Below are 16,911 nucleotides of genomic sequence, written 5' to 3'. Positions count from 1 at the left end.
TACAATATTATAAAAAGTTTGTATTGTACTTGTAACCTTGAACTTTTTCTTCTATATGTTACCCAGTAAATCTTTTATCTACTTCACACCTTGTTTCATAAATCATTTTTATAGTACTTTTTTGTTAATTTTATTAACTATTGCTTTTAAATTCTACTTTCTGGAAACTATTCTTTAAATTAGTTTGTTTTCCATAATTTTCAATGTATTCTATAATTTTCACAAAAATTTCTTTAATTTACTTCAATTTCCACTCAACTTGTTCAATCCAATAGAATCACATCATTTAGAAACCTATTTAGCTTTTTTTGAAACTGCTGTCCTTTTGTAAGTTTCTTCAAGTATGCAAAAATATTATGAATTCCTTTCTTTTTTTAACTAACACACTTTTAAATTCTTCAACAGAGAATATTCATTTCAACATCAATACGAATATTGTTTTTTACTGTGGATGTCAACTGCATTAATCTGAGATAAATTAAGATTTAATACAGCCTCTAAAACTGTCCCTGAATTTTCAATGTGCAAATTTTAAAAATCTCTTTCTCTGAAACATAATAAAAGAAAGCCTCACATCACAGCATAACTCCTTTTCATGCCCACAACAAGTGTTATTTTCCTCTATTTCTCTCACTCGTCTTTCAAGAAGTTAACTACTAATATTATTCTGAACCCTAAACATATACTCCATTAGAACTTCATGGATTTATCTAATCATCTAAAACAGCATGTTATAGTAGATAAAGAGATACCCTGAAAGTCGGGATGATAGGCCTGTCTCTGATACTTATTGGATCAATGAACCTTGAGTGAAGTCACTTAAGATTTGAAATGTATAACTTTATGAAACTATATGCAAATTGCAGGACAGCTCCCAATCTGCATTAGTCTAGAAGTTTTCTGACCAAAAGTCCTCTATAGCAATTAAATAAGAGATCAAAGTTAAACCAAATTTCCATTATTTGACAAAAAGTTTTCCCTACTATTTTAGACTATTTAAATATTCATTTTAAATCTGATCCTCTTTGCTTCACAGTTTCTACAGAGATTTGAAAAGGAATATACATTGAATAAGGAGTATGAGGTTAAGTCTTTTGGCAACAAGTTAGTCTATCTCCCTAATTTCATCATTATTGCCAACCTTTGCATTTAATAGTCTACACAAGTCCCAAACCACAAATGTCGAGGAAAATTCTCCCATGGGGCATATTCAGTAATCATTTTATGAATTAATCTTTTTAAGCTATCATGTAAAGTAAGACTCATCTTCTACTGCTTTGTGGCCACATTTTGATCAGTTAGGACTTTTATTTATTTATTTACTTGGTTTGCATTTCTTATCTCTACAATTAAAGTTACATTTCCATCACTCTCATTATTATATCCTCTAAACAAAAAAGGTTGTCTAAGAAAGAAATGCTCTCATGTCATACTAATAAATGTTAGCCACAATGCTTAAGCTGATTATCCCAGTGTTGTGGTCTCTTCCAAATATATTCAAATGAAATCTTTAGAAATATTACTTTCTTTATCCTTTAGTAATGAATAAAGGAAAATAAAGTATTCCCTTATAGTTGATAGTCTTTTCATTAAGTTAAAGATTGAATACATTTAATCAACAAGATAATAAAGGAAATATTGATTTCTTATTTGGAAAGGAAAGGATTAAATCAATTAACTTTTTATAAATTGTTTTTAAAAATGACATCCAACAAGATAATAAAGATATAATTTTCAAAAGGGATATTAAATATTTTTAGACACAAAATTTTTAAATTTAACTTATTTCACTTATTATCAAATCAATGTTACAGGACAAATGTGTCATCTTAAAAAGAGTTACTTAAAATATTCTTGACTATATTTCAATGAACTGGTTTTAAGCGAACAAGTTATTTCACATGAAATTGTTTACATATTAACTTTCTAGCTTAAAAGTCTAAAATAGTTTACCTTCTATTCGACATTTACCTTGCACCTTCACATGGCTCATCTGTTGCATTCTTCAGTAAAATATTTATGAGGTAATGCTAAAAACACAAAAATAAGGAAAATAAAAGCTTTACATCAAAGAGTTTTTGTTTTGTTTTGTTTTTAATCATATACAACTATTTTCGAGGCAACCACTAGCTACTGGAACACTGGAAATTTTAGAAAGAATGCATGAAGGACTCAAGGTGGAAAAAATGGCCTAAATATATAAATTTAAGGGAGGCCTTACTAAATGGGAGAGTAACAAGGTATGCAGAGACATAAATGTGTGAGCAAATTGAGACTATATTAAAATTTAGATGAGAAATATTGATTTTCCCGCTAGATGAGTTGAATTAATATATCTTTAAGATTTTATTACATTTATATACCAAAGTTTTTGTAGTATTTGTTTAAAGAGAAAGGCATTTTTGAGAGCAAGAAAAAAGCTTCCTTTCCCTTCAGTGTCCAAAAAACAATTTGCTTTTTATATATTTAAATACATTTTCACTTTTGAAATTTTCTTCAAAAATGAAAAGGTGAATATTTATCCTCAGTTGATTATGTTATTGATTTATTTGATTGCTGATGCCAGAGGATACAATTAGATGTGCTCAAGAAAAAGTATAACAGCCATGATCAAAAGGACTAAAAAAAAAAACTACTTAGAAAAAAAAATCTTCAAGTTCAACTAGCAATCACAGCTTAAAACTGAACAAAAGGGCAGCCTTAAAAATGTAATGAAACATTTCAGTATTAAAACTATTATTTAGCTCATTTTAAAAATTCTCCCTTTTTTTCTGGGTCAATTTGTAATAATATAAAAACATAACATATCTAATTATGTTAATCAAAGGACATATTTTAGCAAATTTAGAAAAGGGTATTAATATTTTAATTTACTTTGATGTCTTCAGATCCAGTGATGACTCCATCAATTTCAGGAACTGACTGAAGTAATGGAATTTTTGGGTAAATGTTGGGAAAGCAAACAAGGGAACCCAGAATGGTGTGAGCTTCTGAACGTGGGGCCTGTAGAATAAAAACAAATAAATATAAAATAACTTATTACAACTCAGAAGCATCAGAAGCCTTGAAAAATTTAATAAAATAGATTTTGGTTCTTCATAGTTTTTTGTTTGGGCAGGTTTTAGTTCTGATTCGCAAACAATGACATGTTATAATCAATCAAATATTTATTAAGTGCCTACTATGTGCCAGACACTGTGCTGGGGATACAAAAAGAGGCAAAAGACTATCTTTGCCCTCACAGAGTTTACAATCTAGTGGAGAGGCAAAAGAAGTAAAAAAAATCATTCAAGTTATATTTGACTCAAAAAGGAGACATGTCAGTTTTAGTGGCAGAGACACTTGGAGCCTTCAAGCCTTGGAGTCATGAAGATCTAAGTTCAAGTCACACTTCTGAAACCTATTAGCTGTGTGACCCTGGAAAAGTCATTTAACCTCTCAGTAACATAAGCCATATTTGACACTTCTCATTTAGGTGTTTCTCTAAGATGATTAGGAGTAGAAAAGGTGCTAACTGAATTGATAAAGGGGATTTCTTCATTCAGGCCATTCCTATACCAATAAAATCTCAGATCAAGTCCCTACCCTTACTCTAAAGTATAACAGATGGAAAACCCATGTATTAAGCTGGTATCTATGAAATATTAAAAGCAAAACAAACAATAAAAAAGAGGCAACCTCCAGAATGGTTGGTTGGTTCACTTAGGGATTTATAGAGATACATGGATAAGAATTACACAGTATAAGAAGATTTAAGTGGTTTGCAATCTGCATTGGTGGAATGGATTCCCTTTAATAATGAGAGCATGGATCCACTGACGTACTGACTACTGATCACTACACCTCATTAATTAACCTTGATAAATTTCTGTGCTTGAAAATTTTTATTCTTTGGTAGTAAATATTCTTGTGAGGAGAAAATAAAAAACCTAAACCAATCATGCAACAGGCGTACAGACTATTACTGGGATCATACTCAAAAGCCATTATCACTTGGTAGGATCTGGCACACTTTGCATTTAATTGTCATAGTCTTTGAGAATCCAGAGTTGCCTCTGTGTGATGAAGTATCAGAGCAAGACTACACTCTTAATGGAAGAGTTTGATTGCAGTATTGTATTTTTTTAAAGAATTATATCTAGGGGCAGGTAGGTGGCTCAGTTGATAGAGCACCAGTCCTGGAATCAGGAGGATTTGAGTTCAAATCTGACCTCAGACACATGACACTCACTAGCTGTGTGACTCTGTGCAAATCACTTAACCCCAATTGCCTCACCAAGAAAAAAATTATATCTAGTTTGATATGTTCTGTATACTCAAACAAAATTCTCAGAGGACAAAAAAAAATGAATTCTTACAAAATAAAAAAAATTATTAAGTCTGGATATAATCAAATAAATTTGTGATTAGAAATTCATAAAGCCATAAATTGCAATTTATAGTACTGAAAGAAAATGTGAGGATGAACTACTTATATGTTAATACAAGGATAGGAAATATCTTCCTAGAACCTTAATATTTTCAAGATTCACAGAAAAAGAGAAAAAGTTAAAAAGATGGATGGTCCATGGATCATTTTATTCCATTTTTATGATCTAAGAAGGCAACAAAAATAAGATGAACATAGGAACCATATTGTGGGAGGCAGCAGGTTTTTTCTTCACCTTGGACAACATTTTATTTTGCATTTCATATATTACTCAGTTTTACATTCTCATAGGCTCAGTCATGATAAAAGAAACCTATTCCCCAAAGTCTGAATACAAGTGAAAAGTTGTAGGTAATAGGTAAAGACTTCAGGACCAAGCAGTAAAATGACCTATGTTCACAAAATAAAATGGAATTGCACAATTTGTTTCCTTCAAGAAAAAAAATATATAATATGAATGTATAAAATAGAGCCTATATCAGATTGCATACCATCTTGGTGGGGAGGAAGGAGGAAAGGGAGTGGAAGAAAATTTAAAACTCAAAAACTTTTGGAAGTGAATGTTGAAAACTAAAAATTAATTAATTATTTTAAAAAATAAGTAAAATGACTGGGAAGAAAGAGAAATTATTATTGTATAGCAAAAATGCATAAAATGAAGACCATGGCTATTGTCCATGCTTGACAAGAACCAAAATGACTACGTGGGGGTCACGGTACAGTTTGTCCAACTGTGGATGATCTGACCAACACAAACTCAAAAGGCTCTACCACAAGTCAGGGACAAAAAGTACATATGAACATTTGGAGTGGGCATGTCTCTAAATTTGCATATCTTGCATTTCTTTTCAGCTATATTCATCTCATCAAAATAATTTCTAATAATATATTTAATTTCTTTAATTCTTATAAGTTCTTTTTCATTTCTAATACAATTTGATTTTTAAAAGTCTCTTTAATTCAGGTTAACTGTCTAGCTATTTTATTCATTTTTCCCCAAAATAACTCCTAATTTTATTTATTAATTTAAGTCTCTAGTTTTAGATTTATTAGTCATTTCTTTAATTTTCAGAATTTCTACTTTACTATTTAGATAGTAGGATGAATAAAGGAAAGGAGGAGAAATTTAGGACCATGTCATTAATGAATATCAATTCAAAAATTTTAAACAGACTAAAGCAATTCACTGAAGGAATAATTCATTATGACCTAGTTAGATTTATAACAAGTATACAAGAATGCTCCAAAATTAGGAAAATAATTAACACAATTAACCATATTAAAAACAAAAAACATTCCAAACTACATGATTATCTCAGCAGATACAGAAAAAGCCTTTGACAAAGTACAAAACTCATTTATGTTAAAAATTCTACAAGTTATAAGCACAGAGGGGCCTTTTTTAATATAGTAAAAAGTATAAAATAAATAATAAATGAAAAAGTATAAAATAAAAATATATCTAAAACCAAAAGCAAATATCAATGTAATGGAGATTGACTATGAGCTTTCCCAGCAAATATAGGAGTAAAGAAAGGATGTCTACTCTCCTTGCTATTACTTGATATAACTCTGGAAATGTTAGCAATAGCAATAAGATAAGAGAAAAAAAAATTATAGGCATAAAGATGGGTAAAAGGATAAAACTATGTCTATTTGATGATGATATAAGTTAACTCAGAAAATGCTAGGGAATCAATAAAGATGCTAATTAAGCCAGTTAGTACCTTCAACAAAGCAGAAGGTTAGAAAATAAACCCTCAAAATCAACAGCAATTGTAGGTAATGAAACAAAATCCAAGAGTCAGTGGAAGAAAGCAAAATGTGATTCCAAAAAACAAAATTATCAACAATCATACAAAATACTTGTTTAAAATCAAAAGTGCTCTATAAGAAATTTAAAAACAAACAAACCAATGCCCCCAAAAAACATAGATGGAGGAATAACCAGTTATCACGGCCAGGTTGAAGTAGCGTACTACAATAAAACTGACAACACTATAATAACAATTCATTAGGAAAAACAAAATATCTAGAATGACATAAAGGGAAATAATAAAATGAGGTAGGGATAAAGCGGGAAACAGGCCTTCTATACCTCATATTATCTAGCTGCAGATATCTAAACCATTTGGTATTAGTGAAAAACAGAAGTAGATCAGTGAAACAGATTAAGAAAAAGAAGAATCAGAAATAAGGGAATTCAATAACCCAGCATACAATTAAGTGGAAAACAAATGATCTAAGAAAGAAATCTCTATGTGCTAAAAACTAGTAGGTAAACTAGAAAGCAATCTGGCAGAATAGTTATCAGATCATCATCTTATGCCATACTCCACTATATATTCTAAATATATACATGAAGTTAATATTAAAAATCAAATCATTCAAAATTATAAGAGAAGCAGATCATATACCTTTCACAACTGTGAGATTTATTCTTAACAAAATATATACAGAAGAACTATGACTAAAAAAAAAGTTTGAAGTGGAAGAAATATTTGTATCAAATTTCTCTGATGGAGATTAGTATCCAAGAGATATGAACAACACATATCTGTGTACACACACACACACACACACACACACACAGAGACATGTACAGAACAAAAGTGATTCCTCAACAGAAAAGTAGTCAAAGGATATAAAGAAAGTATTCTCAAAAGAAAAACTGAAAACTTAACCATCAAATGAAAGAATGCTCTGAATTACTAATAAGAGAAATGCAAATCAAAATAAATTTGAACTTTCATTTCCCACACTGCAAATTGGCAATGATGACAAAAGATGTCAACAGTCAATACTAGAAAGGTTGAGTGAAGACAGGCACCCTAGTCCATTGTTTGTGGAGCCATAAATCAGTGCATTATTTTGGAAAGCAATTTGGAATTATGCAAATAAAGTGTATAAATGTTTGATCCAGAGGTTGTACAATTAAGCATATACCCAAAAGACATCATTGATAAAAAGATAGTCCTCACAGACACCAAAATATTTATGTTAACACTTTTTGTGACAGCAAAGAATTGGAAACAAAGCAGATGCCCATCAGTTGGGAAATACCTAGACAAATTTTGGTACATAAATGTAATGGAATATTACTGTGCTATTAGAAAGGCAAATATGATGAAAACAGAGAAGCATGTAAAGATATACATGAATTGTAGCTGAATGAAGTAAGAAGAGCCAAGAAAACAGTAAACGTGATGAATGCAACAATGTAAACAGAAAGATCATAAAACAACCAAAAGTGAATCTTGTAAAATCACAAAGAAAAAACATAGCTCCAAAGAACGGTGCTTTGCTTAAGCTTGGGGGTCCACTGCTGTGATACATTGTTTACATTTTAAGATTTTTTTTTTAATGTATTGATCAGCTTGGCTGATTAACCTCTACCTTCAGGTATTTTTAAAAAATACTATTTCATATATGACTCTCTGGGAGAAAGACTGACAGAGGACTGGGAGATATTTTGGTGATGTAAAAAAAAGAATATCAGTCAAATTTAATTCTTTTTTTTAGGCAATTGGGGGTAAGTGACTTGCCCAGGGGCACACAGCTAGTAAGTGTCAAGCGTTTGGTCTCAGGCCAGATTTGAACTCAGGTCCTCCCGACTTCAGTGCCAGTGCTCTATCTACTGCACCACCTACCTACCCCAATCAAATTTATTTTTAAAAAGAAACTATTTTGCCCAACTACATGCCATCAAAGTTGATAACAGAGCGAATGAATATTAATAAACATATAAAATACAATGATTAACAAAAGAAATATGCTATGTGAATAATCCAATATCAAAGAATGAAATTGAATAAGCCATAAATGAACTGCCAAAGAAAAAGCAGCAAGACTAGATGGATTAACAAGTGAATTCTATCAAACATTCAAACAAAAACTTATTTCAATTCCACAACAAATTGTGATAAGAAAATACAACACTTGTATGATTTCCTTCTATGACATAAATATGGTTTCGATAGTTAAAACAGGGAGAGACAAATCAGAGAAATAAAATTAGATGCCCATACCCCTAATGAATACTGATGTAAACAAATTTTAAGAAACTATCATCAGATAGGTTATAATATATTAGAAAGGTGATATGATGTTACAATATTAAGTTTATACAGGAATTTAATTAACATGAAGAAGACTATTAATATAATAAACTATATTAACAATACAAATAATAAAGCCACATTATATCAATAGATGGTGAAAAGTCTCATGACAAAATATAGCACTATTTCTACTAAAAATTCTATTAGTCATAGAAACAAATAGAACTTTCTTTAAATAAACAGTATTTCTCTACATCCAAGAATAAACATTATATTTTTTAGAGAAGAGTCAGAAGCCTTTTCTATAAAATTAAAAGTAAAGCAAAGATGCCCAGTTAGATATGCTGGTTTTCGGAAAAATCAACTGAGGGAGTAAGCACAGGAATATAAAAAACCAAATTAACACTTTTTGAAGATGATATGATGGTATATTTAGCGAATCGTAGAGAGTGAACTACACATGAAGTGGAATAATTGATAACTTCAGCAAAATTGCAGTATATAAGACAAATACTTGGAAGTGCCATCTTTAAAGATTTGTTCTAGAACTATATAAATTTAACCATATATTAAGTATATGACATATAGAAATAAACAAACAATAGTACAGTGATTAATAAAACCAAAGAGCACAATTACTGGAGGAAGGAACTTCTTATATGACAAAAACTTTTGAGAAATTGGCAGTAGTCCAATCAAAATTAGATTTTGACTAGTAATTCACATTGCACACCAAGATTAGTTCCAAACGGATACATGACTTACAAGTAGTAAGTCACATTACAAACAAATTAAAGGAACAAGAAAGAATATTTCTTGAGTCTCAGAATACTGGCTAAGGAAAAAGTTCATAATAGATAAATGACAGAGAGGGTCATGCAAGCTAAAATACAGTTTTGATTTTATACAATTAAGGTTTTGAAAAAGAAATCTAACATGATAAAAATTAGAAGGGAAACAGGTAATTAAGAAAAAAAATGCAACAACTTACTTTCATAAAGGTCTCATTTTGAAGATATATATAAGACTAAGAACCATTTCCCAAAAGAAAAATTGTCAAATAAGAACAGGCATTTTTCAGAAAAAGAAACTGTATGGAAAAAATTATATGAAAAATCATATTTAAAATGCTGTAACTCACTAATAATCAAATAAATGAAAATTAAAGCAAATTTAAAGTTCTACCTCACAACTATCAGACTGGCAAAGAAGACAAAAACAGGAAAATGACAAATGTTGGTGACACTATGGGGTAAATAAAAGGTATGCTAATGCACTGTTAGTGGCGTTATGAATTGTCTAGCAACTCTGGAAAGCAATTTGGAAATGTGTTCAGAAAGTTAAACTGCACATACTCTAACCTAGCAATACTACTACCATGCCTATACTCCCAAAGAGATAAAAGATATGCATAACAATATTTACAACAGTTCCTTCCATGGTAGGCAAAAACTGGAAATTAACAGCCTGTTCTATTGGGGAATAAACAAATTGTGGTATTGGAATATAATAGAATATTATTGTTCCTTAAGAAATTATGAAATTAGGGTTCTGCTTCTGGGAGCCAAGATGGCAGAGTGAAAAGGTATAGTCCCTCTCACTCTCCCCTATCAACCTCTGAAAACCCAGAAAATATCACACCAGTAAAAAAAACCCTGGAACACCTGAACTAGAAGAAAGATGGGGAGCAGCAGTGCAGCAGCCCAGCAAAAGGGTCTCCCAGTGCCTCAACAAAAATAGGGGAAGCAGCACTGCAGGGTACTCCAGGCGGAGAAGCACACTGCAGCATTCATCTGGAAGGAGCTGAAGAAAGCAACCTAAAGTCTTCATAAAGCCCCAGCCTTGCTGATTCCAGCCCAGCACCAGGTAAGCTGTCAGAACCCCAGGATGAAATCCTGAAGCTCAGGTGGTGGAGCGGGCAAGCACCAACACCTGGACCTCTGGGTGCCTCGGTGAGGACAGGGGAAAAGGTGGAGGCCTACTCAGAAAACCACCAGGTGCCTTGGCACTCTACCACAAAGAAATCTCCCAGTGCATTAGCAGAAACAAGGGAGACAACACTGCAGGGGGCCCCAAGCAGATAAACACTCTGCAGCATCCATCTAAAAGGAGCTGAAGAAAATTAAAGGAAAGGAAAAGCAGGCAACCTAGAATTGCCTGAAAGTTTTAGCCTTGCTGATTCCAGCCCAACATGAGGTAACCTGCCAGAAACCTACAGCCTCCAATTGCCAACATAGGAGGCCCCAGCACACAAAGCCAGTGACCAAGACCTAGGCTCCCAACACAAGAAGCTTGGGTCAGTGACCTCTGTTCCCCAGCAGGAGAGCACAATCACAAGAAGCTTGGGTCAGTGCCCTCTGTTCCCCAGCGGGAGAGCACAATCTCTTTAAAGGTCAGGAAAGAAACACCATGAGTAAAAAGAAATGCACCAAAGATTCATATTATGAGAAGAGTGAAGATCAACACAGAAATTCTGAAGAGGACAACATTGTCAACAAACCCACATCTGCAACAACAAAAGGGAATATGAACTGGTCTGAAGCCCAAAAAGCCTTCTTAGAAGAGCTCAAGAAGGATTTTAATAGTCAAATGAGAGAGGTAGAAGAGTCCTTCAAAAATACAATTGGCCAATTGGAAAAAAATACACTGAAGAAAACAAGTCCCTAAAAAACACAATTGGCCAATTGAAGAAGGAAGTACAAAAACTAACAAAAAAACAATCTGTTAAAAACTAGAATTGGACAAATGGAAACTAATGTCTCTATGAGAGAGCAAGAATCAGTCAAACAGAAACAAAAAAATGAAAAAATAGATGAAAATGTAAAATACCTCATCAGTAAAACAACCGACCTGGAAAATCGACTCAGGAGAGACAATTTAAAAATTATTGGACTACCTGAAAATCATGATGAAAAAAAGAGCCTGGACAGTATCTTTCAGGAAATCATAAAGGAAAACTGCCCAGAAGTCCTAGAACCAGAAGGGAAAATAACCATAGAAAGAATCCACCGATCACCACCTGAAAGAGATCCCAAATTGACAATGCCAAGGAATATAATAGCAAAATTCCAAAATTACCAGATGAAAGAGAAGGTGCTGCAAGCAGCCAGAAAGAAAGAATTTAAATATCATGGAACCACAGTCAGGATTACACAGGACCTTGCAGCTTCTACATTAAAAGACCGCAGGGTGGAACATGATATTCCGTAAGGCAAAGGAGCTTGGAATGCAGCCAAGGATCAACTACCCAGCAAAAATGAGCATCATTTTTCAAGGGAGGAGATGGATATTCAACAAAATAGGAGACTTCCAAACTTTCCTGATAAAAAGACCAGAGCTCAACAAAAAATTTGATCTTCAAGTACAGGACTCAAGAAGGACTTAAAAAGGTAAATGGGACAGAAAGATATGTTGTTAATGGGGGGGGGCTGTTTAAACCCTACAAGGGAATATGACACTTGCAACCCTTGAGAACTGTATTGTTATTATACCATGTTAAAGGAGTATACATAAAGAGGGTGGATATTAGTTGACTTTGATGTAATGATAAAAAAAAATCTAATCAAGTGGGTTAAATGGATCCAAATAAGTGGATCAATCTGATCTTAGAAAATGTACTGAGAAGGAGGAGGCAGACAAGGGTAAAATTACAGAAAAGACACAAAATCCTATTACAGCAGAGGGAAAGAAGGGAGGAGGGGGGGAGCATTGTTTGAACCTTACTCTCATCAGATTTGGCTCAAGAAGGGCATAACATAATCAGTTAGGTATAGAAATCTAACTTGCCCTATAGGCAGTAGGAGGGAAAAGGGGAAAGAAAAGGGAGGGGAAAGAAAAGGGAGGGGGGAAGAAGGGAGAGAAGAAGCAGTAAGAGTAAAGGGGAAAAAAGGGAAAGGGATAATAAAAGGGAGGAGGGACTGAAAGAGGCAGTGTTCAAAAGCAAAACACTAGTGAAGGGGGAAAGGAAAAAGGAGAAAGAAAAGCATAAATGGGGGGGAAAAGGATGGAGAAAAAGAAACAGATAGTAATCATAACTGTGAATGTGAATGGGATGAAATCTCCCATAAAACAGAAACAGATTGCAGAATGGATTAAAAACCATAATCCTACAATGAAGTAATATCCTTACTAAACATATATGCACCAAATGGTATAGCATCCAAATTCTTACAGGGAGTTACAGGAAGAAATAGAGAGCAAAACTATACTAGTGGGGGACCTGAACCTCCCCCTCTCGGCACTAGATAAGTCTAACCACAAAATAAACAAGAAAGAAGTTAAGGAGGTGAATAGAACATTAGAAAAGTTAGGTATGATAGACCTCTGGAGAAAACTGAATGGGGATAGAAAGGAATATACTTTTTTCTCGGCAGTACATGGCACATACACAAAAATTGACCATGTACGAGGCCATAAAAACCTCACAATCCAATGCAGAAAGGCAGAAATATTAAATGCATCCTTTTCAGATCATGATGCAATAAAAATTATATGTGAGAAAGGGCCATGGAAAGACAGACTAAAAAATAATTGGAAACTAAATAATCTAATCTTAAAAAATGATTGAGTCAAACAACAAATCATAGAAACAATCAATAATTTCATTCAAGAGAATGACAATAATGAGACAACATACCAAAACCTATGGGATGCAGTGAAAGCAGTTCTTGGGGGAAGTTTTATATCTCTAAATGCTTACATAAATAAAATAGAAAAAGAGGAGATTAATGAATTGGGCATACAACTAAAAAAACTAGAAAAAGAACAACTTAAACATCCTCAACTAAACACCAAATTAGAAATATTGAAAACCAAAGGAAAAATTAAGAAAATTGAAATTAAGAACACTAGTGAACTAATAAATAAAACTAAGAGCTGGTTTTATGAAAAAACCAATAACATAGATAAGCCTTTGGTCAATTTAATTTAAAAAAAGAAAGAAGAAAACCAAATTACTAGTATCAAGAATGAAAAGGGAGAAGCTACCACCAAGGAAGAGGAAATTAAAACAATAATTAGGAATTATTTTGCCCAACTATATGCCAACAGATTTGACAATCTTAGTGAAATGGATACATATTTACAAAAATATAAATTGCCCAGATTAACAAAGAGGAAGTAAAATGCTTAAATAACCCCATCTCAGAAAAAGAAATTGGACAAGCCATTGATGAACTCCTTAGGAAAAAATCTCCAGGGCAAGATGGATTTACATGAAATTCTATCAAACATTTAAAGAACATTTAATTCCAATACTATATAGACTATTTGGGAAAACAGGTGAAGAAGGAGTCTTACCAAATTCTTTTTATGATACAAATATGATGTTGATACCTAAACCAGGAAGAGTCAAAACAGAAAGAAAATTATAGACCAATTTCTCTAATGAATATAGATGCAAAAATTTTAAACAAAATACTAGCAAATAGATTGCAGCAACTTATCACAAGAATAATACACTATGACCAGGTAGGATTTATACCAGGAATGCAGGGTTGGTTCAATATTAGGAAAACTATCAGCATCATTGAGCATATCAACACAAAACCAACAGAAACCACATGATCATCTCAACAGATGCAGAAAAAGCTTTTGATAAAATACAACACCCATTCCTATTAAAAACACTAGAAAGCATAGGTATAAATGGAGTCTTCCTTAAAATAATAAATAGCATATATCTAAAACCTTCAGCAAGCATTATATGTAATGGGGACAGGCTAGAAGCATTTCCAATAAGATCGGGGTGAAACAAGGATGTCCATTATCACCACTGTTATTCAATATTGTACTGGAAACATTAGCTTTAGCAATAAGAGAAGAAAAAGAAATTGAACGCATTAGAATTGGCAAAGAAGAAACTAAGCTATCACTCTTTGCAGATGACATGATGATATACTTGGAGAATCCTAGAGAATCAAGTGAAAAACTACTTGAAATAATAAACAACTTTAGCAAAGTTTCAGGCTATAAAATAAACCCACATAAATCATCAGCATTTCTATATATTACCAACAAAGCCCAACAGCAAGAGATAGAAAGAGAAATCCCATTTAAACTTACTGTAGACATTATAAAATATTTAGGAGTCTACCTACCAAAACAAACCCAGGAACTCTATGAACACAATTACAAAACACTTTTCACACAAATAAAATCAGATCTAAATAATTGGAAAAATATCTGTTGCTCATGGGTAAGCCAAGCTAATATAATAAAAATGACAATCCTACCTAAGCTAATTTACTTATTCTGTGCCATACCAATCAAACTACCAAAAATTATTTTATAGAGTTAGAAAAAATAATAAACAAGATTCATTTGGAAAAACAAAAGGTCCAGAATATCAAAGGAAGTAATGAAAAAAAAATGCAGGGGAAGGTGGCTTAGCAATTCCAGATCTTAAATTGTATTATAAAGCAGCAATCACCAAAACTGCTTGGTACTAAGAAATAGGGAGGCGGATCAGTGGAATAGGTTAAATATGCAACACACAGTAGTTAATGACTATAGTAATCATCAGCATTTCTATATATTACCAACAAAGCCCAACAGCAAGAGATAGAAAGAGAAATCCCATTTAAACTTACTGTAGACATTATAAAATATTTAGGATAAGCCCAAAGACCCCAGCTTCTGGGATAAGAACCCACTCTTCAAAAAAAACTGCTGAGAAAACTGGAAAAGAGTATGGCAGAAACTAGGCATAGACCCAAATCTCACACCATATAACAAAATAAAGTCAAAATGGGTTCATGACTTAGATATAAAGGCTGATAATATAAGTAATCTGGGAGAACAAGGAATAGTTTACCTATCAGATCTATGGAGAACAGAAGAATTCATGACCAAACAGGAGATAGAGAACATTATGAAAAGCAAAATGGATAATTTTGAGTACATTAAATTGAAAAGTTTTTGCACAAACAAAGCCAATGCAACTAAGATTAGAAGGAAGGTAGAAAATTGGGAAAGAATTTTTACAACCAGTCTCTCTGGCAAAGGCCTCATTTCTAAAATATATACAGAATTAAGACAAATTTATAAGAATACAAGCCATTCTCCAATTGATAAATGGTCAAAGGATATGAACAGCTATCAGATGAAGAAATTAAAGCCATCTACAGTCATATGAAAAAATGCTCTAAAACATTATTGATTAGGGAAATGCAAATCAAAATGACTCTGAGGTACCACATCACACCTATCAGATTGGCCAACATGACAAAACAGGAAAATGATCAATGTTGGAGAAGATGTGGGAAAATTGGAACACTAATGCATTGTTGGAGTTGTGAAATGATCCAACCATTTTAGAGAGCAATTTGGAACTGTGCCCAAAGGACTATAAAAATGTGCATACCCTTTCACCCAGCAATAGCACTTCTAGGGCTATATCCCAAAGAGATCATACAAATGGGAAAAGGACCCACATGGACAAAAATATTCATAGCAGCTCTTTTTGTGGTGGCAAAGAATTGGAAATTGAGAGGATGCCCATCAATTGAGGAATGGCTGAGCAAGTTGTGGTATATGAATGTAATGGAATACTATTGAGCTATAAGAAATGATGAGCAGGCTGACTTCAGAAAAACCTGGAAAGACTTCTATGGTCTGATGCTGAGTGAAGCGAGCAGAACCAAGAGGACTTTGTACACAATAACATCCACATTATGCAATGACTAATATTGTTAAACTGAACCCTTCTCAGCATTACGAGGATCTAAGACATCTCCAGAGGCTTCAGGATGGAAAATGCTGTCCACATCCAAAGAAAGAAGTATGGAAGTTGAATCACTATCACTCATTTTTACCTTCTGTTGAGTTTTGTTTCATCTTTCTGATGATTCCTCCTATTGGTTTTAATTTTTACTTACAACTTCACTAATGTGAAAATATGTTTAATAGGAATGTAATTGTAAAGCCTCTATCAGATTGTGCGCCATCTTGGGGAGGAGAGGGGGAAGAGGAAGAAAAATTTTCAGCTCAGAAGAATATGGAAGTGATTGTTGGTAAATCAAAATAAATAAATAAAAATTTTTTTAAAAAGAGTAAAAAAAAAAAAAGAAATTATGAAATTAGAGGAGTGGAGCCAAGATGGCAGAGAAAAGCACTGACTAGCTTGAGCTTGACCCCAAACCCCTCAAAATACCTACAAAAAATGGCTCTAAACAAATTCTAGAGCAGCAGAACCTACAAAAAGACACAAGGAAACAAGTTTTTAGCCCAAGACAACCTAGACAGTTGATTGGAAAGATCTATTGTGATGGTCTGGGAGAGGAATGGTGTTCAGCATGGCAGCCCAGGCAGCGACCAGGCCTCAGAAAACCTGGAGCAGGCCTCAGGGGATTGAATCACACATAGCTATGATGGTGTCCAGGCTTCTCAACCCACAAATGCCAAAGACAACTTAGAAGGTCA

The 16,911-nt window shown here is 33.1% G+C and overlaps 1 protein-coding gene across 1 annotated transcript in view; it reads right to left on the bottom strand.

Annotated features, from left to right (window-relative positions):
* RALGAPA2 (Ral GTPase activating protein catalytic subunit alpha 2) overlaps positions 1-16,911 on the bottom strand; it is a 417,261-nt gene that overhangs the window by 207,183 nt on the left and 193,167 nt on the right. The window contains exons 26-27 of the mRNA XM_020989297.2: positions 2,875-3,003; positions 1,972-2,030 (exon numbers count right to left, since the gene is read on the bottom strand). Coding sequence (XP_020844956.1) covers positions 1,972-2,030; positions 2,875-3,003 — 188 coding nt within the window. The remainder of the gene's footprint in view (positions 1-1,971; positions 2,031-2,874; positions 3,004-16,911) is intronic.

This window comes from Phascolarctos cinereus, unplaced genomic scaffold, assembly GCF_003287225.1.
Source record: "Phascolarctos cinereus isolate Bilbo 61053 unplaced genomic scaffold, phaCin_HiC Scaffold_2;HRSCAF=192, whole genome shotgun sequence".
NCBI lineage: Eukaryota > Metazoa > Chordata > Mammalia > Diprotodontia > Phascolarctidae > Phascolarctos > Phascolarctos cinereus.
This window is presented reverse-complemented; position numbering and strand designations above follow the sequence as displayed.